Source organism: Hippocampus guttulatus, chromosome 2, assembly GCF_054856545.1.
Source record: "Hippocampus guttulatus isolate MCC_2025c chromosome 2, RoL_Hgut_1.0, whole genome shotgun sequence".
Classification (NCBI taxonomy): domain Eukaryota; kingdom Metazoa; phylum Chordata; class Actinopteri; order Syngnathiformes; family Syngnathidae; genus Hippocampus; species Hippocampus guttulatus.
The window spans coordinates 30,211,843-30,232,846 of NC_141262.1; the positions used below are offsets into that span (position 1 = coordinate 30,211,843).

The following is a 21,004-nucleotide window of genomic DNA, read 5'->3' on the forward strand; positions in this document are numbered from 1 at the left end:
CCCATGCTGCCGAGAAGGCGCAACCACCGAGCACAGAGTCTCCTCCTTGATGAATGTCGTGGCCAAAAAATGCTGAAAAAAAGTCCACATCAGGTCCACACGACGTAACAACAAACACAAAGTGACAAAACAAACCAAAAAAACAACAAAAAAAGCAAGGCTCATGAGAGCACTTGCCGACGGCTGCCTACTCGGGCGCCATCTTGACTTCAATTTGTGACCGATTTATTGTTTTCTTGTCGCATGTATGATAGTTGCTCCACGTACAGCGCTTTGATTGCAGCGGCGGCTGTTCGAAAGTGCTCGAGAAATCCACTCGAGTTGAGCGTCAACTTCCTCGACGCTCTCACCAAGGTTTTGGCAGTTGGGCCTATCCGGGCGGTGGCCTTTCCGTCGGGAAATGACGTCACAGGCGGGCGCACCGGTCGGGGGCGGGTTCTCCCACGTTCCAAAGGACGCGTTTCCTTTTGAAATCGTCGAGGAAGTCGTGCAGAGGTGCGAGTTTGAATGTTTGTCAGTACGCGGGCGACAAGCAGTCATCATTTCGCGGACACCCGCAGCGGCTCCTCTTGTTTTATGTTGGGAGGGAAGAAATTTCATCTGTGCTCTGTTACACATACAGTACATTTGACAATAAAGTTGATCCAAATCCAATTTCAACTAGGAAAGGTGTAAAAGGAAAGGGAGTTGGAAGCGAGTAAACGTGGTCCGCCCTCTCGTGAAGTTTGGTTTGAAACATCCACCCGAAGATTGTCGCAGTCACACGCGTGGCACTGCTGAAAAAAAAACATCCCCGATGTACCGCAAACAATGTTTTATTTTGAAAGTGCGTCAGAGGAAACTCAGCGGTGCGCTCTTCTGACTTGGCGGGTGATGAAGTTTTGTGGACTTTCGGGGCTGTTCGAAAGTTGCCGTCCAGTTCGTTCGGTGGCCGCGCGTCCCGTTCAGCCTCTTTGGACCCGTGACGTGAGCGCGAGATTCTTCCGGGCCGGTTGGGCCTTTCGTTTGGCTAGAAACGGCTGAATCGAAGCCTTTTTTTTTTTTTGCGAACGCGGGTCCGGGAAGCTCCCGGGGCTAAAGCTAACGTGGCGACGGCCGAGCGTGACAGCGTTGGAGCTGCCCACGTCACACGTCATTCGCTGGGCGCCGCGCCGCTGTCGGTTCGTCTTTCGGCTCGCGTCGTCACGTCCACCTGAGAGATGGAGGGCCGCGCGAGCAGCTAGCGAGAGGGGTGCGGGGGGTCGACGCAACCGCAACCCAAAGCGAGCTCACGATGGCCTCGACCGAGCCGTCGCTCAGCTTTAACCTCCTCCACCGAACGTGCAAGCTCGTGGTTCTGCTCTGCTTCCTGCACATGTCCGTGACCGTCTTCTTCTACGTCCGCTCTCTGGACATCCGCTTCGCCTTCGTCCAGAACCAGCAGACCGGCGCCGGGAGCGCCGCGCCCGCCGCCAGCCGAGTCCCGGAACCCGAAACGCCAGACGACAAACGTTTGAGGACATGTCCGCCAACGTCACCCCTGCTCGGTCAGCCACTTCCGCACCTTCCGACAACTTCTGCTACTTTAACTTTGGAGTTTGACTTCTCCCCCGCCCCCCACCCCCTCCTCTACTTTTTCCTACCCCCACCCCCTCTTCTGAACTTGTTTGAAAGTTGATCTGCGTCGTTTCTAAGCTTGCACTTCAAGTTTTCTGAGCAGTCTCGCTTTATTTTCTGGGGGGGGGGGACTCCTTTGTAACCCGTTCTCGGTCCTTTTTCTTGATTCGTTTTGGTGGGTTCACGGTGGGTTGTTTGTTGAGTTGGTGAGCCTTGTGGGTACACTGTGAGCCAAGAAGACGAGGCCAAGCATTTGCTCCCGTCGCCAGCCTCGCTCTGCTCTGCGAGACGCGCCAGAGAATGTGGTCTCGCGACGGCTCGCTTTTGTTTGGCAGCCGCGGCTCTGTTCTCGTGCGATGCGGGGCCGCCCACCTGCCAAACCTCTCGGAAGGTCCTCGGCGGTTTGTCCGCTTCAAAACGGCCAGACGGAATGATTTTGTTGGGGCGGAATGAAGGTGATGGAGCTCGGCCTGAATTTAGCCGCAAGGTGAATCGTGTCCAAGTTGGAAGACAAAGTTTGCGCAGAGGCCATTCGAGTTGACAAGCGCCGGTCCGCTGCGGTCGGGACCTTGCGGGAAACGTCGACCAAAACGGCCGACGCGGGTTGGCAGATCACGTTCAGCGCGCTGAACCCAAGACGAGAATGTTGACGGTCAACGCGATCGACTCGATCGTTTTGAGGAAATGATTATGACGTTGAATTTTCGCATTTGAAAAAAAGCTGCAAGGGGCCACTTTGCTGTGAACGCTTGGGGAAGTGAGGCCGCTCATTGTCGACGCTTTGCAGGTGCAATTCTTTGCCCTTCTTGCCTGATGTTCGGCCTCAGCCGCGGGGGGGGGGGTCTCCATCGTTTGACGCTCGGCACGCATTTTCACCGGGCCAATGGGCTGTCCCCGAGCGCCGTTTTCACGTCGCCCTCCTGATGATGGCGCGGCATCGGGAGCAAGTGGCTGGGGGTCGAACCCCCAACCTCCGGGTGGGTAGACGACCCCTCTATCACTGAGCCACGCCGCCCCTAACGGGCTGCAGGCGGGCTGCAGGCGTGCCAGTCTCTTTTTTTGTTGTTTTTTTGCTGTCGGTTGTGAGCCGCGCAGAATGCGCTTTGGTGCTGTCCGGCCAAAGGAAGCCGAGCCTCCGTGAAAACCACCTTGCTTGATGGCGGCGTACCGTCTTGATTTTTTTCCTCCGTCTAACGGCGCCTTCAGATGTGTGAGTTAGCCAACAGACCGCTTAGCGTCACTTCTGAAAACGGTCCGGGCGTTTTTTTGTGTGTTTTTTGGGTGTTTTTTTTCCCAAAGGGACTCCCCTTCGGACGCTTTGCCGCCCAGCACGGGTCCGGTTTGGATGAGAAGCCGGTGGGCTTTCTTGCCCCCGCCAACGAGTGGCTTTTGCTCGGCAGAGTCCAGTTTGAACGTGCCCAAGCGCCTTGACTGACGGCGGTTTTGTCGAGTGCGCCTGAGCGCACGCCATCATGTCCTTGAGCAAAGCGTGCCATTTTTGGGGGACGCGGCGTCGGTTTTGGGCCAAGCGCTGATTTGTCCAGATTGTGCGGAGCGCGGTTGACGAGATGCCTCAATTCCTTGCGATCGAGGGCCTTTGCCCTTTTGACCGTCGCTTCAGACTATTTTCTCGCGCAGTTGTCGAGAAAGAGGCGAACCACGACGAGGCTCCTTTTCCAGCCAATCACGGACGGACGGCCCCCACCCGTTGCAATGTCCCAAACGGGAATGCATGATGAGCGTTTTTGGGCCACCTGCCACAGCCGCCATATTCCAAATGAATTTCTCGTTTGCTCAAGACAATCGAAGTCGGTCAGCCGGAACATATCTCGTCGATTGGGCGAAATGGAGGTCGAAGGTCATTTGCAAGTTGTTGTATCGTGCTCGGATGGCGCTGGTGCCACCTTCCCGGTGCCAATTTGTGCACGACGTTGCCTCTGCGTGTCTCCGGAACGCCTTTACCGCGATGCTTCTCGTCTTGAGAGCAGTTGCACGCAACGACGCTTCGGTTCCAGTCGGCGGCGGTGGCGTTTCGCGGGAGCCGAACCGATAGCGGGGTTGGGGAACTCGGGGGTCCTCGAGAGCCATCTTCGGCCTCCCGACTCCAGCGCACCCGATTCGATCGACGACGATGACGGTCTCGGGCTTTTCCAGAGCCGGCCGACGAGCTGCCGGTCTGAATGGGGGTCGGCGGAGTCGGGCGGACTGGACGTTGGACTTTCGCTACACAATACTGAGCGTGACCCGCATGGCTTTGATTGACTTTTGAATCCCACACTTTCCACGTACGTTTGAGGAAAGACTCAAATGAAGCATTTTGGGGCAAAGAAATTGGTGCGAATCAATGCTAAGAAAGGTGCTCGAAAACCGATTCGACTGAATTTGAGGAACGAGTTTGCATGTTCTCCCCGGGCCTGCGTGGGTTTTCTCCGGGTGCTCCGGTTTCCTCCCACATTCCAAAAACATGCATGGCAGGCTGATTGGACGCTCTAAATTGTCCCTAGGTGTGAGTGTGGGCGTGGATGGTTGTTTGTCTCTGTGTGCCCTGCGATTGGCTGGCAACTGATTCAGGGTGTCCCCCGCCTACTGCCCGGAGACGGGTGGGATAGGCTCCAGCACCCCCCGCGACCCTAGTGAGGATCAAGTGGTTCGGAAAATGGATGGATGGATGGAGTCAAAATGACCCGAAACGGTGTCACGAAAAGCCCCGAACGACTGTGGCCGCCTTTCCTGACCGGCGGCCTCCCGTCGGCCATCGTTTCCCAGCAGACGGCGTCTGGCTGGCGGGTGGGCAAGGGTTACCATGGCGACGGGGCGCCCGGGTCTGACGTTGCCTTTGGTTCCAGTGGGTCCTCTGCGGGTGGAGTTCAACATTCCGGTGAGCCTGGACGCGGTCAGGAAGGCCAACCCGGAAGTGGGGCCGGGCGGCCGCTACAAGCCCAAAGACTGCGCGGCGGTGCAGAAGGTGGCCATCGTCATCCCCTTTCGCAAGCGCGACGAGCACCTCAAGTTCTGGCTCTACTACTTGCACCCCATCCTGCAGCGCCAGCAGCTCGACTACGGCATCTACGTCATCAACCAGGTCGGCATCCGCGCCGAGCCGCCGTCCGCGACGCGCGCGGCCTCCTTTTGACGCCTCAAACGGCGGCCGTGTTTTGTTCCGGGCCAAATCCAAATGGACTCCATTGATTGATTTTGGCGGGATTAGAGCACGCTTTTATGAGGCGCGCAGCTGCGAACGCCTTCTCCCGTCAAGTCGTTTCCGTACTGGCCTCACGCCGGGTCCGCAGACGCGGAATGATTTTGTGAACGCGACGACGCGGCCCGTCGCGAGGCCCACCCGCTTTTCCATCCGCGGAGCCGGAAACGCGCGCTCGGCCGTAAGCGCGGCAGTCTGCTCAAATTCCTTTTCTCCAATTCTTTTCATCCAGAGTAAAACAAACCGAACCAAAAGACGCGAGCCGAGTACGCGCCTCGATGAGCGTCACGGGTGTCCCCGAGTCGCCGCTCAGCCTCTGCCAGCGCGTGGCGCAAATCCGGTCCCGTGATGAAAAACGATGGCGCTCGGGATGGTTCCGGGCGTGGGGAAAATTTGACGCCGCTTTGCGAGCGCCTCGAGGGGCATCTTCACTCACACGGGCGGCACGTCGGAAGCGCAGGCGCTCGGTGTGCTTTTCAAATGGCCGTCCCGCACGCTTCTAAAGCTCTTCCTTGTGGTCTTGTTCCTCGCTCCTCTCTCTTTTAACCCTCACCCGCCCGGCACGACAGGCTCATCGCCCCGGAGCTGCTCCGACGCGCCCCCCCGGGCTGCGCGTCGGCCAATAGCGGCTCATCTTGGCTGACGGATGACAAAAGGGGCGGCGCCACCTTCTCGCTCTTCCGCTTCTCTTTCTCGCTCTTCCTGTAAAGTCGCGGCGCGCTTTTGTCGGCAGGTGAGCTGGCTTTGCTCTCTTAGCAAAATCAACCTTTGTGTCCGGCGCCGAGCCTCGGGGGATTGCGAGCGCAACCTTCGCTCCGGCGGACGTTTGCCGCCTTGGCCCTCGAGCGGCGGGCCCCGACCTGAACTTTGGCGCGCGACTTCCCTCTGCGAAATCTCGAGTCAGCCGCTCGGAGCCCCGCGTCAACGGACGCGCGTTCCGACACCGAACTTGGTGCGGGGATGCTCGTCCGTGCGTTTTGACGAAAGGCCTCGCTGTTGTTTTTCAAGACGCGAGCCGCGACTTTGATGGAAATGAAGTTCCTCTCCTCGCTTCGCTACAAATTGTTCCCTTGGAGCCGAGACGGCGCCGGGCAGAACCAAAGGCGCACCGGCGTTGTTTTTGGCACCGTCCGCTGACGTTTTGGAGCCAAGGACCAAAGCACACTTGGTGGTGGAGGGGGGGGGGGGAATCGTTTCTCCCCCATATCTGCAAGCGCGCACGCGGCAGCGGGCGGCCACGTCGCCATCTCAGCGTCTTTGTTGATACAGGATGGCGAGGAGATCTTCAACCGAGCCAAACTGCTGAACGTGGGCTACGTGGAGGCCATGAAGGAGTACGACTACGACTGTTTTGTCTTCAGCGACGTGGACTTGATCCCCATGGACGACCGCAACATCTACAAGTGCTTCAGCCAACCCAGGCACTTGTCCGTCTCCATGGACAAGTTTGGATTCAGGTCAGACTTGCCGCCGCCGCTGCCGCCTCGCTTGCCTTTTCCGTTCGCTCTCAAATAGAATGAATAGGTTGAGCCAGTAGATGAGCGGTCGGGAACCTTTTTGACGAAGAGAGCCATAAAAGCAAAAGATTTGGAAATGTATTTCAGTGAGAGCCATATATATACTGTATATATAAACTATTTTAAAAGTGATTTCAACAAAATGTCAGTATAATAAGCCTCTAAATGTATTTTTTTGTAAATAATTTTGTTATAATACTCAGCATGAATGTGAATGGCTTTCTGTTCCTCACGATTGCTAAAAATCGAGCAAAACTATCGGAATGAAAGTCATCTTGCCGAGTCCATACGCAAAGTTACTGCTGGCTAGCTTGCACGCCGCTCAGTAGCTTGCACGCTTCCTTTCGACCGTCTCTCGCACAGTATTTTGATGCGAACGTAGCGTGGCGCGTGTCAAAGTGCCGCTCTGCATTCGACCGTTCCATCGATGGTATTTTGTCATTGCGAATCAGACGCACCGCAGAACCCGTTCCCTCCACAATGGCGAATCCTTCGGTCCATTCGTCCCCAAGTCCACCGAACTCGTCATCTTTTTTTCTTTTCGCCATCTTCTTATTCGCTTCGGATTAGCTTCGAGCTAACGGCGGAGGGGGGTGATTTAAAGGGGGGCGTTGACCTGTTTCTCCAGCAACGGCAATGTTGGCCAGTATCATCCAATCAAAATGGCTCCCGGACCCAACTGCAGTCCGAACGAGGAAATGAGCAGTGAAAAATCGATCGATGGATGCATTCATAAACGAGCGAGAATACATTTTTTTATCTGCGAGCCAGATGCAATCATCAAAAGAGCCACCTATGGCTCGCGAGCCATAGGTTCCCGACCCCTGCGGTAGATGATCCGGAAATGCATTAACGCTCATCCCGCCCCTTCCAACCCAAACAACTCGGCGTTAGCTCACATTGGTTGCGAGGCAAGGCAGTTCAACATTTTTTTTCTTGTCGGAATACCGTCGCACACTCCCGCCGTGCGGCATCAAACGTATCGCTTTGTCCACTTGCCGTTTTGCATTTCGCCGCGTGCGTTTCGCCGCGTGCGTCCCAAGTCGGGCGCCATATGCAAATCCCGCCTCGCGCGACGCAATGCCAGAGCGCTTACTTGCCGGAGCCGTCTCGGCGTCCATAAAGTACGAGAATGGCTTTGAAGGCTCGCGTCGGATTTCACTTTAGGGTTTTCGCTCGCACGTGATTCGGATGGATGATCGGAATGCTTGTCCTTTGTTGATTTTGGAGGATGGGATCGCTTCTGCGCATTCTAATCACGAGCGAGCCCCGAAGGCTCGAGCTTGCTCCGTTGCATCACGGATTTCCTCTTTTCAGCCCAGTCAAGCTGGAGTCGAAGAAAATGCGCAAAGTGAATCAAAAGTGCTGCGTCTGCCGGAAAAGTGGCAATTGACGCATTTCCTCAAAAGCGTTGACCCCGAGTGCGCCGCGTGCCCTGACGAGGGCTTAGAGGAACGCGACGCGCTGTCAAAGTTACCTCTTTCTGCCGTGCGCCCGACGACGCCGCGCTTCCCGTTGGCCGGACACACTTGCGCATCGGCTGCTTGCCCGGTCCCGGCGGGACGTCTGCGGCCGGGAGGCCGCCCCCTCGCCGCGTCGACGACTCGGGGCCGCGGCGATTGACCTTTTTCCTCGCCGGCCGGGAGGAGGTCGGCCCGAAAATCGGGATCGTCAGACGCGTCCGAAAGCGAGCCGCGGCGGGACGCGTCCACGGCTCGTCAAAGTCGCGCCCGGACGTCGACGCTGAACGTCCCTCCCGGCCGGCCCTCCTCACGCGCGGCCGCTTGCGCGCAGGTTGCCGTACAAGCAGTACTTTGGCGGCGTGTCGTCCATGATGAAGGAGCAGTACCTGAGGATCAACGGCTTCCCCAACAACTACTGGGGCTGGGGGGGCGAGGACGACGACATCTACAACAGGTGAGCACGCCGGCCTGTCGCTTGCCGCACTTCACCGAGTCTCCCCCCCGGGCGCACTCTGCCGCCAACTTGAATCGGGAGGTTTGAAATCTCAATTGGCTCTAAAATGCTTCAAAGTGCACCGCCGCAAAGAAGAACTCTGTGTCCCTTGTATTTAGTCTGTAAAGTGCATCAGTTTGCCTGGAAAACCAAACGCTTGTTGCAACTCAACTCATTGCGCTGTTTCATTCCGACAACGAAAGTCAAATCAAGAAATAACAAATTCCAATTCAGTTGGGGAGCACAATGTATAAATCACTTGATTTCGTTTCGGGAATCTCCAAATGAGGAAGTCGGCATTGATGGCGACGGCGAGCGCCTTTGGCCGCGCGCAACTTTTCCAGCGGCTTATCGGCGCGACGGAGGCGTCGCGTCTTGAACCGGCGCCTCGATTTATTGGGCTTTTTTTCGACAGTCGGCACACCGCTCTTTGCTCGGCCGTAGCCGCGGTGAAGCCGAGCGCGACGTACGCTGCCGCGTTTCCTTGACTTTGCTTTCGGGTCACTTTTGTCTCCGTTATTTCCTTCTCTGCCCGCCTTTCTTTTCATCCCTGTTGAAAAACGAATCATCATCATCATCATATTGTGTCCCGCGGCTTTGTTTACTGCACTTTATATTGGCTGCTCCGTGCAAGAAAAGATAAAAAAAGAACACCTCCACCAGCGAGCTAATACTGCCCGCGCGCTCTCTGGCAATGGGGGCCACTGCCACCTGCTGTCGCGGATATGCAATTACACTTTATTCTCTTTTCTTCGGAAAGAAAAAAAAAAAAGCAAGACTTGCTCCCGGGGTCACAGGGCGCGGCGTTCCTTTATCAGGGTGCACTAGCGCTCTCTAGCGGATGAAAACCAAAGGGATTTGCAAAGCAGCAAATCATCAAGGAATTGAACAATCAAACGTCGAAAACGAAGCTGGTTCTCTTTTCGAGCCGGTGCAAAAGAATCATTTGCTGTTTTATGCCGTTGGACTCGTCACCGTCAGTCGAGTCCGGTTTGTTTTGTTGTTTTTTTCCCCTCACCGTCGAGCGCGTCTCTTCTCAGCACATCGGAGTCTGCGCTTCTTCGGAGAGCGCGACGGCTATCGACACCCTTCCGGATCAAAGCGTCGCCTTCCGCGGCAAAAGTCGGAGCCGGGTCCCGCCGCCGCATCTCGCGCCGTATCATTTGCCGCGTTGACACGTGTGCTTTGCTTGCCGTCGATGTGGCCAGTTAGTAGCGTGCGATCTTGTTTTGGCAGGCTGGCGTCCAAGGGCATGAGCATCTCCAGGCCCAGCGGCGAGGTGGGCAAATGCCGCATGATACGCCACGAGAGAGACAAACAGAACGAACCCAACCCTCAGCGGTACGGCAAGACGCTCCTCCTCTTTGGCTCTGCTCCGTCTCTCTCCGTGCCCGTTACAAAGCGCCCCGGGGGGGGGGCGGGCCCCATCTTTTTCCGGGGACGCGTCCCACCACTCGGGGGAGGGGGGTGGGGACAAAAAAAACAAAAAAACCCCAAAAGAAATCGTCGGGGTTGTCTCCGTCGATGACGGCGAATGTGGCTGGAGCTCGGCGGCGGCGCCGATGGTGCGCTCGGAAGAGGGGCCCGCCCCTCAACAAAACCTCCCCAAAGCTCGCCTGCTGCGGTCTGCGACAATCATCAGGAGGACTCTGCCAATTCCTGCCGACGGCGCTTGACCAGAACTTTCCCCCGCAGTCATGTCAGGAAAAACCCGGCGGAGTGTTGCGGGGGCGTTAAAAAGTTTCCGTCTTGTCCCGCGCCTAAAAGGGGACCGTGGGTCGCTAGGACCCCGGCCGCGCCGCCCCCCTCGCTACCGCTCGGGCACTCGCTACCGCTCGGGCACTCGCTGCATCTTTTTGCTTTGTTCTCCCTCGCCGGCTTCTCGCGCTCTCCTTTCTACGTCGCTCTCCCATGCGCCTCCGAAACCCTGACTGGCCGTTTGTGTTTTTGTTTGTTGGCACGGCGTCAGGTTCGACCGCATCGCTCACACCAGGGAGACGATGAACAAGGACGGCATCAAGTCACTCTCCTACAAGCTGGTTTCCAAGGAGGCGCTGGCACTTTACACCAAGATCACGGTCGACATCGGAAAGCCGTGAGGAGCGGCCTGACCGAGCCCGCTCGGCCGTCGCCGGGCCGGACTTTGCTTTCGCTGCGTACGAGTCGCCTTTACTCGGTTGCCGGTCCCCCTCAATCAATCAATCCGCCAGCCATCTTTTTCCTCCTCTTGATATTTTGCTTGCTTTTTGATTGCAAAGTCATCTCCAATCGGAGCGTCTTGTTTGACACGGGTCATGAAGGAAAACCCGGGCGCATTGATCAGCTTTAAGTGCGTGTGTGTGTGTTGATGACTTCCGCTCGTCATATCGGCTACGTTCACACTGCCTGGTGTGATACCCACTTCAGATGTGAATCCTCATTTTTTTCCACGTGGCGGTTCACGTCCACGTTGTGACACGCTCGTCACGTGGCTCAAATGCGCTCCCGTATTTCATCGTCTCCCATCGCCAGAGGGGCGAGGCGGGAAGAGCTCGAAACATTTTGGCCTTGTGATCGATCGCCGCAAATGTCCACGTGATATTCCATGAAATTCAAAGGACAAGCGCCGGCCATTCACGTCGTTAGTGCCCCGCCCGCGCGGAACGCGTCGTTGGCTTTCCATGACGTATGGGCCGGATGAGCGTTGGCACCGCGGACGCGTCGCGTACGTTTCCGGCGGCGCATGAAAAGCCTTTTTCCAGGTCGCATTTGGAAACATCAGACCGGCATCCGATTGTTGGCGCGGTGCCAACGGTCCGGGTCACACCCGGGACCAAAAAAAACAAGGTGGGACTTGAGCCGCAGTGTGAACGTAGCCGATGACAAGCGGCGTTTATTCCCAAGCTTCAATCATCTCGACACGCGTGTTCGCCGGATTGCGAGTGTTCTTCAAAACGAGCCGCACCGGTGATTATCGATCACCTCGAATGACGGAGAGGTGATGGCTTCTAAGTGTCCTTCCGCCAAGCGGCGTGACTATTGATTGTTGATCAGCTTTAATTGTGTCTCTGCGTTTACTTGAACTTCTGCGCGTCGTCGGCCCCGCTTTCTTGACTTTGACGGAGGAGCCGAGCGGCGACGTTTGTCGTCGCAATCATTGCACTTTGGTCACCGTTTTGAAGTGGAATCCTGTTTTCTTCCAAAATAAAAGCATGGGATCAGCGTGACACATTTGACAAAACGGAAGCCAATCTGACTTTGAACACTTCACACCGGAGCGTGACTCGACACTCCTACCATTTGTAGAAAAAAAACAACATCGGGATCAACAGTGTCTTGACGTGACTGAAAAAGCAGTCCGGCTCCAAAGCGCATTCCGCAGAATTCCTTTCGACAACATTTGCGCGGACGGCATCCAAAAGAAGAGCGCCTTTGATTTTGTCTCGGTGATGATTAGCATTTGTTAGTGCACGAGCTAGCAAAGCGCAAGCGTTAGCTAGTGAAGGATGATAATAAGCTAGTTAGCAACAATGCTAAAAAGCAGGGAAAGCTTCCTTCGGTTTGGACCGGTTGCTCATTTTGGCTCAAAGTCAACTCCAACGGAAAGGAAAAAAACAAACAAACGACATGACGTACCCTAACCCGGCAAATGTTTCACGAGAAAATTGTGACATTACTGTGCCGTGTTCATCGTCCTGCTGGAGCGACTTTGGATGACCTTCTGGAAAAGGTCGTCTGCAAAGAGGAGAAAAGTCAGTTCCGCCTGGACGGCAAGATGATGCCTTTGGGTTTTTTTTCTTTGGAAACTCACCGTTCCTGAAGCTCCCGGACTCTGAGCGCTGGGCAAAAGACAAAAACAATAGACCGCGTCATCGACCGAGTTCGCGGACATCGTCGTCAGCCTCAACAAACCGAGCCGACGGCGGACCGTACGCTCCCTACGCGTCGTCTTGCGACGTCGCCGATTCTCACCAGAGAAGAGGTAGCGGAAGAAAAAGAAGGCGCCAGGGCGGCCGGCGGCCCGTCCGCTTGCTCCGGGTCCGCCTTGGGAGCTGCGGGCAAACGGGACGGCGTCTTTAGCGGCCGCTCCAAACGAGCGTCCGGGATCGCGCGGGACTCACGCAGCGCTTTGACGATGCTGTCGACGGCGTGCACGACGCCGTTGGTGGCCATCAGGTCGCCGCGGGCCACCGGCACCCGGTTGACGAAGACCGTGGAGTTCCTCTGCGGGGCGACAGGGGGCGTGAACGGCAAGACGAGGCGCAAAGCCCGCGGGAGGCGCCGGCACCCACCACGGCCAGCTCCAGCTTGTCGCCCAGCAGGGGCCGGATCCTGGTGTGAGAGCCCACGCCGCCGCTGACCACCAGCCCCTCCCCCAGGTGGTATTTGAGCAAGGCCGACAGCTGCTGCCGGTTTCCTGGAGAAAGAAAAGCAGCCGTCGACACTTATTTCCGCCCTCGCGTAAATATTTCTCCCGTTGGAAGTGGCCGAGTGCAAATGTTTGCCCTTTCAATCATCCCGGAATGTCAATGCAGCGAAGGCTCTCGGATGCCGAGAAGGCTCCCGGCCCGCGCGCACAAAAGCGTCACTCACGCATCAGCTCGTCCACTTCGGGCTGCGTCATGGCGCCGAAGGCGGCGTCGGTGGGCGCGAAGAAGGTCAGTGCGCCCGGCCGGTTGAGCAGCTCCGTCATCCCGGCCAGCTGGATGGCGCCCACGAGAACGCTGCCAAAGGAAAAGGCCGTCAGGGTCCGGCCCCGGGGCGCGGCGGCGGCGACGCCGCCACTCACCCGAAGCGCTCGTCCTCCTTCAAGACGTCCATGAGCGTTCCCGTGGGTGGCGTCAGCACGTTGTCCACCGTGAACAGGGTTCCGTAGCGTCCCGTCTTGTCGTGGGCGGCCAGGCAGGCGTTCTCGATGCACAAGTTCTGCGCGGGCGGCGCAAGAGTCCGTCAAGGAGCCGCCGGACGGCCGAGGGAGGAGCGCTGCGCCGCGCCTTACGTTTCGGTAGACCAGGACTCGCAGCTTGATGCCCGACAGCGTCTCCAGCTCCTGATTGTGATACAGGGACTGCGACGAGAGCCGCTCCTTGACGATGTGGTTGCTCATCACCTCGCGCGCGTCGCCGCTCGTCCGGCTCCCTGCCAACGGCACGCGCCCGCGTCAAGGGGGCCGCGGGCGGGGCTCTCGCCGCTCAATGCTCACCTGCGAAGGCGTCGTCCAGGGGCGCCAGCGCCGTCAGAGGTTCGGAGCCCTTCAGCCGCGCGCTCAGACCAGCCTCCGCAAACATTCTGGTCGCCGTGGCCACGTTGGAGCTTTCGGCCAGCTCCAGCAGAGTTTTGGCTGCGCGACACATTGTTGGGTTTTCGTTCGATCGCCGCCTTTGACCCCTCGCTCGCCTGGAGGCTTTGAAGCCGCGCTCGACGCAGAGCGGCTAGCTAGCAGACGCGACTTTGCCCCTTGGCGGGAACGGCCGCGGCGCAAGAATTCGGCCGCCGGCAAGGCCGAGTACGTCCGGAGCGGCGCGTACCCGAGTCCGGGATGAGCAGTTCATCGACGTAGTGGATGACGCCGTTGGTGCCCAGCTGGTCCTTCTTCACCACCACGGCCTTCCCGTTGACAGTCAGCCGGTCTCCGTCGCATCCCACTTCCAGAACGGCGCCCTGCAGCGTCTCCATCGGCGTGCCCGACACGATGGACTCGGCGCAGCGCATGTTCTTCAGGATGTGGTAGTTGAGCAGGTCTGAAAGGAAGGGCGTCAGCGAGCCGACGGGCGGGGCGGCGCCAAAGCCTTTGCGCGCGCGCGCGTGGCTTCCCTTCACCTCGAAGAGACACGGGGTCTCCCAGAATTCTGCTCAGGGTCTCTTGCGGGATCTTCCGGAAGGCCTCGTCGGTCGGGGCGAAGACGGTGTACTGACCCTCGCCCTCCAAAAGGCCGCTCAGGCCGGCGGCGGCGATCGCCGTCTGGAAGGCGGCACGGGGAGCGGCCCGCTGCGGTCAGCGCCCCGAGCCGTCCCGTCGTCCCGCGAGAGCCGGCACTCACGCGCAGCGTCTCCAGCTCGTCGTCCACGTCGATGAGCGCGCGCACGTTGTTGGAAACGGCCGTGATGACGCGGTCCACCACGTGCACGATGCCGTTGGTGGCGTGCTGGTCCGGTTTGATCAGACGCGCGCAGTTCACCGTCACGATCTGAACACACCGGCGTTTTCTTCTCCGTAAGCGAGCGAGCGCGCGTGCGTGGGCGAGCGCGTTACCCCGTTCGAGTAGTGGTGCACGTGCACGTGGAAGCCCTGGTACATGGACGAGAAGGAGGAGCCGTGCCTGAGCTCTTCTGACGTCAGGCGGCGGTCAATCATGTGATAGTGGAGAGCGTTGAGCAGCTCGATGTTCACGTTGCTCACCAGCGCGTCCAAGATCTCCTGCGCGCACACACCCCTCCAATCCCAGTTAGTCGGGACGGAAGCAACCGGGCCCGGCGCGCGGTCGCACTTTGAATGCGTCCAACGAGCGGCGAGCACTGACGGTGGGCAGCGCGGCCCAGGCCCGGTTGCTGGGAGCGAAGAAGGTGAAGCTTCCGGGGCCTTCGATTTCCTCCCTCAGTTGGGCTCTGTCGGCGTACATCTTGGTGGTGGACGCGCCCACCGCCCCCACCGTCTTGTAAATGTTGACCAGGGGCAGAGCTGCGGACACAACGCGACAACCCCTCCCGTCAGCGGCCTACGTCCGGGGCTCGCGCGGGCGACGATAAAACGGGGCAACGTCACTTTTTTACAGCGCCGCGCGCGCACCCGACTTGAGCTCGGATGTTTGCGAGGAGGCCGAAGGGGCCGGGGTCACATGCGCCAGACTGCGTTTGTCTTTGAGGTCAAAGGTCATACCTGCGGGACAGCCTCTCTCCCCGGGAATCTTCTCGTAACCCGGACAGCACTCGTAGGTCACCACCCTGCGCCCGCCACACATCAACGACAGACATCGCATCGACATCAGCTCAGTGACACGGACGGCCGCGGCGTTCTCGCCATCGGAACAAACCTCTCCTTCAAACCGGACCGTTGAGGTGGGACCCCCCCCCCAAAGCAAACATTTTTCCACAAGACCACCTCATCGAACTCGGCAGACACGGAAATTCTTGCCTGCTCGTAAAAGTCGTTAATGGATGTTTTTTTCCCCCCCTCCGCGCTGTTAGAAAAGGCGACGCGGGTTTTTGTGCGTTGTCACGGTGCGTGCGCGCGCTCGTCTGTCGTAAGAAGACGAACACAAGCGCCTCGCAGAGGAAGCGGATCAGCGCAAAGATCCGATCCAGCTGCCCAGGATGACGCTTGGCCCCAAAGTTTGGCTCTTGACTTCCTCCCTTCCTTCCTGTCGAGATTTCCATCATAAACGCCCTCGTAAAGAGACTGAGAATCTGGAGACAAACGCCCGCCCGCCTGCCTGCAGCACAAAACATTGAAAAAGAACAACAACAACAAGGGAAAAAAAACCTTCCTGTCCGGGGAGGCCAAGAAAAGCGAGGAAAGGACAAGCCGAAGGAAGTTTCAAGCACGCCACTGAAAAGGCGTCTTTGCCGTCGGTCTTCGCTTCAGCTCAAGCAAGCGACGCCCTCCCGAAATCTTTTCCAACGTGACGTGGAAGGCGCTCGTCCGTTGGGACTTTTCCTTGCGGAACGTTCGAGCGCTTCCGCGCAGGCGGCTCGACTCGCAAAACCGGACGGCCGCAAATGAAAACGTCGACGCGCGAAAACAAAGCCAACTTCGACAAAGCGACGCCGGCCAAAAACGACGCCCGCGTGACGACAGGCCAGCTTTGCACCGGCGGGAGAGGGACCGAGGCCGCCCTTGGCTCGGTGCTCACTTGACCTCATCGAAAAAACACTCAGCCGCCCAAACGACTTTTCCGAAGTAGCCGCTCGGAGAAAGGAAAAAAAAAAACGAGAACGAAGACGCCGAAAGTGACCGGCGGGGCGGCTTCATCGGCGGAAGGAGAGGAAGCAGCGCTGCTTTTGTTTCTTCTTTGGCTTTTAGCCGTGTCGCCGGACGTCGACACGTCTCCACGCGGGCGTACGGGAGGACCGCGCCTCATCGGCCAGCCCGGCCGGCCCCATGCATCCACTGGGGGGGGGACTCCACACTTGGCCCGTCTGCCTCGCTGTCTGTTCAGGATTTGTTTTGTCTCCCAGTGCTAAGGGACAGAATAGAATCCTCAATTTTCAAGACTTCGGTCACTTTGTTCCGACGCCCCCGCCCATCAAAAGCAGCGCAAGAACTTTTGATCTAAAAGTGCTTTGAAGTGAGTTTGGCCAAAGAATATTGGACAGCGGAGCTCCAAGTAAGCACACGGCAACCGGGGCAAATGTTGCGCGCGGAAAGGTGGCGGCTACGGCGGCAAGATTCATGAAAAGAAACGACTCCGCATTTCAGGTCGCAAGGCGCCAAGCCGAGCGGCGACGAACGGTGACGGCCGCTCTTGAGGGGAACGGCTCGGGAAGTGCGCCGCGGGCTTCCCCCGGTGGCGGGCATGGAGCCTCGTTTGGGCTGCCACGCCCACGGCGACGCAAACCATCGGCTTTGAAAGACGTTTGGGGTCCGACTCATCTCGGTTCCTTTGCGCGAGCAAAGCGCGGGCAGGTCGAGAAGAGCGGTCCCCGACCGCTCCCGACCTTTCCTTTGGTCGGAAGCCGTTGGCGCTCGAGTCCATTCATGACGTGCTCTCACGGTGCGGCAATTCCGCCGCCTTGGCACTTCTTGGCACCGTGCGTATAGAAGCCGCTGACAACTACGTTGACAACTACGAGGATTGAGATTCAGTACAGTGGGCCGGCACGCTCCGCGGGGGGCTTCTTTCTTCATGTCTGTTTCTTTGGGAATAAAAGCTCCGCTCGGGTTTATTTCATGAGCGCTCGCGGCGATTGCGCTCCAGTCTTCAAGCGTCGGTGCTCGGCAGTGGCGTCGGGGAGGCTCACTTACGTGGGCCGGTTGCAGATCTTGCGATGATACCACTGCTTGCAGTTGGCGAAGTACTTCTTGTCGCCGCCTCGCAGCTGCTGCATGGCGCACACGTTGGGCCTGCAGGGGGCGACACACAAAAGCACCGTTTCACCTCCTCGGCTGGCGGAACGGAGCGCTCTCGGAAAAGCAACTCCGTCTGCAAAGCGCTCGAGTCGGCGCCGCGGCCGCGGCCGGCCCCGATTTTGGCCGGGCTCGCCCTCGCATCCGCTATCCACTAACTCGCGGAAACTTTGGATTTCCTGCCCAGCGCGTTCGCTCGGGCTTCGAGACTTTGCCGAGGCCCGTGTCCCGCCCTCATACGAGCGCCGAATTGGTCGTGACGAGACCCGAGAGTCGTCGCGTTTGTCGAGCGAAGCCGCGCGCAGTTTCCCAAAGAGTCGCGCGGTAGCCGAGGCGAGTCGCGTTGAGCGTTCACCCTTGCTGGCGTCCCCGGACGCGGCTGTGCTGCAGGACGGCCTGGTACGGCGAGCGCGCGACGCTCGAGCTCCACGAGACCAAAAACCACAAGGCGAGCGGCCAAGGCGACTTCATCCTCGCTCGACTTATTCTCTTCCCTTCTTCTCACGCTTTCTCGGCTTGCTTCTCTCCTACTTGCTCTCGCGGGGCCGCTTCTGCTCACTCACTTTTATGCCCGGGGAGTTTGGGGGCGGGGGATTGGGGGGTCCGCAGCTCACTGGGCGGAGACTTGCGCTTGTGCAGCGTCCTATGTACGTTTCACTCGTCGTCCTCCACGTCTTTGCTTGCCACACAACTCATCGGCGTGCGCGCGCGCCGTGCGTGTGTGAGTGTGTGTGTGTGTGGGGGGGGGGGGGTCATGTCCAGTTGACTGTGACATCACACAAGTCGATGACAGAGCAACGGATCTGCCACACGAATCGTCCCCAGTGAACAACGCGTTGGTGACGTCACGTCACAAAGAGAACGTGTGGAGAAATGATGGAGGAGCACGAAAAATAAAAAGAAAAAAAAGAAAAGAAATGATGGAGGAGCTTTCAGGAGTTTCCTGGCACAAGCCGAGCTCGCCCCACCCGGGGTTGAGCACGCTTGCGCTTTTCCAGCAGAAGCGGACACATGCTTGAAGTGCGTCTCCCTCCCGCCGACTCCGTCCGTCTTAAGCCTCTCCGTGCGCCTCCTGCCTTGGGGCTCAAAGCGGATCTGAAGCCAAGCCGAAATGTGGGACGGAAAAAAGCTTCATGTCGAAAACCTGCTACAAAACGTCACCCCAAAAAAGGGCCACTTCAACCTTTGAAAATATCAAAGCAATATGTCACCTTGCGACATATTGTGGTGGCGGACCCCAAAAAGCAGGCAAGAGGGAGGAGCGGGGTGGACTTGACAAATTGGATGACAATACAGAGAAAACCAAATCCCAAACAAGACAAAAAGAATCCAAAGTAGCAAACCAAAACCATGACTGAAGCAAAAACTATCACGAAGACTTAGCGATGGGTCCAGCGACACCGACGCGTGCGTCGGGCTCACGGAGCGATCCGCGTGTCGCCAAGTGCGCCGCTTCATTACATCACGTGACCGACACGTGAACTCCGGTCACCTCCATGTCATGAGGCGACGTCTGCCCAGAGGAAGATGCTCGCGTCCATCCCATCCAAAATACGGGGGCCATCGTTGGGACCTTTTCAGAGATTGATGCGGACGTGGGAATTTTGGCGACAAAGCTCCATCGCACTTTTCTGACATCAAGTGACAGATTTTTTTTTTTTCCCCACGGATTAGAAAACGCTCGACGACGGCCATAAAATCCAATATATTCGAGCGAGCGTTTTGGTCATTTCAGAGATCGATGTGGGTGGAAGTCGAGTTATGCGCATCCAATATCATTGCTGACATCTTTGTATTCTGAAATATCAGGACTTTATTTTCGATCGCACCAGAAGTTGTTTGCTTCAGAATCTCCGTACGCGTTACGCCAAATCTAAGACGCGCTTCTCGTCGCGGCATTTGCCATGCGCCTCGCTGACTTTTTCCTCGTTGTTTTGCCAACGCCCGGTGAATATACCAAGTGAATTGTCATCAGTTTGTTAAAGCGTGGCATCTTTGACTTGAAGGATCATTCTCGGTCGAAGACCGTCGCCGGTTGAAAGCAGGCCAAAGCGCTCAGTCGGATTTTGTCTCGTCTGTCGTCATTCGCTTTGACGCGAAGCAAAGCTACCTTTGCCGCCAATGTCCTGAGTTGCACTACGTTGAATTTCTGAACTTTGAGTTCTGCGGCGCGTTTTTTTTTTTTTTTTGATGCAGTAAAGGTCTGTAAAAGGAACCGGAGTGTGATGTGTCGTGACAGAGCCTCTTCCTTCTGCGCTTTGATTTTGGAGAGTCCACTTCCGGGGACCTTCTTCTTCTGTGTCATTTTCCCTTTTTCATGAGCAGGCGGGGTTGTGTGCTCCCACACCTGCGGCCGATCAGAGCTGCGCTGATGTGCGAGCGGGTGCCAGATGATTGTGGCGTTACGAGTGCTATCGAAGCCGTTGCTCGTGCACACGCTGTCCATTTTTGCGCATCCTCACTTGTCTCTTTTTTGTCTCGTTCCAGTGGGCCGCCTCCCCGCCCAGCCCGTCTCCACGTTTTTCCTCCCCGGACCGCTTGACCCCGCCCCCGTCCTTCCCCCATCTCCTTGGCTTTCGGATCCTCTGCCGCCATGACCTTCGCTACCCCGAACACATCCGAGTCTCGCATCCGATCAGCGGGCGGCGTGCGGACGCTGCCGACCATTGTTTGCAGTTTGCCAACACGAAGCAACGTGAAGCTTTTTTTCCAGAGTGAATTTCCAAAATGCCAAATACGTACGTTTGGATATTTTCAGAGGTGGAAGTGGGCACGGAGGGCCATGTGAATTTTGATCACGGTGGCCCCTAGTTTTCTGACCTTCATCAAAGACAACGAAGGGAAATGACGGTTGCGCCAATGAACAAAATGTTGTTTTCTTGCTTCTTTGACAAAAGTCGTCGTTGGCACGAATGCAACCGGCGGGAGATTCGGGATCTGGTCGCCATCCGCGAGCGGCAGGCAGCCGTTTTGCAGGCGCGCCGTCGACGGAGGGATTTCTGACCTCCGTCTCCATTTCCGCGAGCGTCTGGAGCGCCGCCGTCATGAGCGGCCGGCCGTCGTTTCGACGGCGCGACTCGCGTCGCCGCTTTGAAGCCGCTCGTCAAGAGGCGACGAGGTGATTTCGGCGGATCGACCGCCCGCCAAAATGCTTCGCTTCGAGCAACGCCTTGAACTTGTTAACATAGTTGCAGATTCTTCGCGTACATGTCGCTCCAAATTTTAAGACTCACCCTCAAATGAGCAAATTCACCTCTCGATTTAAAATCACGGAGAACCTTTCGGACTTTCAGCACGGGAGACATTTACGCACATGAAAGCGAAGCGGCCGAAAAAAGAAGGCGAAACTAGCGCAAACTCCCCCCCAGAAGCATCTTCATGAAAACCACACGTGTTTTTGTGTATTTTACAACAGGAACAATAATAACGATACAAGGAATAATCCAAATGAACTCGTGCCCACCGAGCGAGGAGACGAGCCGCCGCAGCGACCCGAAGGAGGAGCCGGGTTGATTTCCAGAAGACTTTTCCAGAATGAAAGTGAAGCTCCAAGGCGCAGCCACTTCACGGCAGCTCTCGTGCGCGCGTGCGGACTCTTCACGCGGCCTCGTGAAACGGGCCGGCGGGCAAGACGGGACCTCTCGCGCCACTTTTGACCCGGAAGAACGTGCGATCTGCCCGCCGGGCCGGAGC

The 21,004-nt window shown here is 57.6% G+C and overlaps 2 protein-coding genes across 7 annotated transcripts; one reads left to right on the plus strand and one right to left on the minus strand.

Moving 5' to 3' along the window:
- The first annotated feature begins 858 nt into the window (after positions 1-858).
- b4galt1l (DP-Gal:betaGlcNAc beta 1,4- galactosyltransferase, polypeptide 1, like) lies at positions 859-11,474 on the plus strand. 2 transcript variants are annotated; one of them, XM_086105615.1, is made up of 7 exons: positions 859-1,526; positions 4,443-4,678; positions 6,065-6,252; positions 8,107-8,229; positions 9,309-9,390; positions 9,505-9,609; positions 10,238-11,474. In XM_086105615.1, the coding sequence occupies exons 1-7, from the start codon at positions 1,274-1,276 to the stop codon at positions 10,595-10,597; spliced, it is 1,347 nt and encodes a 448-aa protein (XP_085961741.1). In that variant the 5' UTR covers positions 859-1,273; the 3' UTR covers positions 10,598-11,474. The 2 variants fall into 2 exon arrangements, with proteins under 2 accessions (XP_085961741.1, XP_085961742.1); XM_086105616.1 differs by lacking the exon at positions 9,309-9,390 and having other exon boundaries at positions 10,238-10,520.
- Positions 11,108-17,910, minus strand: tgfbi (transforming growth factor, beta-induced). Of its 5 annotated transcripts, none has more exons than XM_086105609.1 (19): positions 17,667-17,717; positions 17,210-17,308; positions 15,380-16,424; positions 15,125-15,189; positions 14,769-14,926; positions 14,501-14,665; positions 14,289-14,435; positions 14,068-14,209; positions 13,776-13,988; positions 13,451-13,588; positions 13,247-13,386; positions 13,037-13,173; positions 12,841-12,971; positions 12,540-12,664; positions 12,369-12,471; positions 12,220-12,299; positions 12,059-12,086; positions 11,925-11,982; positions 11,108-11,436 (listed from the first exon to the last, which is right to left on the minus strand). In XM_086105609.1, the coding sequence occupies exons 3-19, from the start codon at positions 15,691-15,693 to the stop codon at positions 11,322-11,324; spliced, it is 2,259 nt and encodes a 752-aa protein (XP_085961735.1). In that variant the 5' UTR covers positions 15,694-16,424; positions 17,210-17,308; positions 17,667-17,717; the 3' UTR covers positions 11,108-11,321. The 5 variants fall into 5 exon arrangements, with proteins under 5 accessions (XP_085961735.1, XP_085961736.1, XP_085961737.1 ...); XM_086105610.1 differs by having other exon boundaries at positions 11,108-11,443; XM_086105611.1 differs by lacking the exon at positions 15,380-16,424 and having other exon boundaries at positions 17,667-17,910.
- Between the last annotated feature and the right edge of the window lie 3,094 nt (positions 17,911-21,004).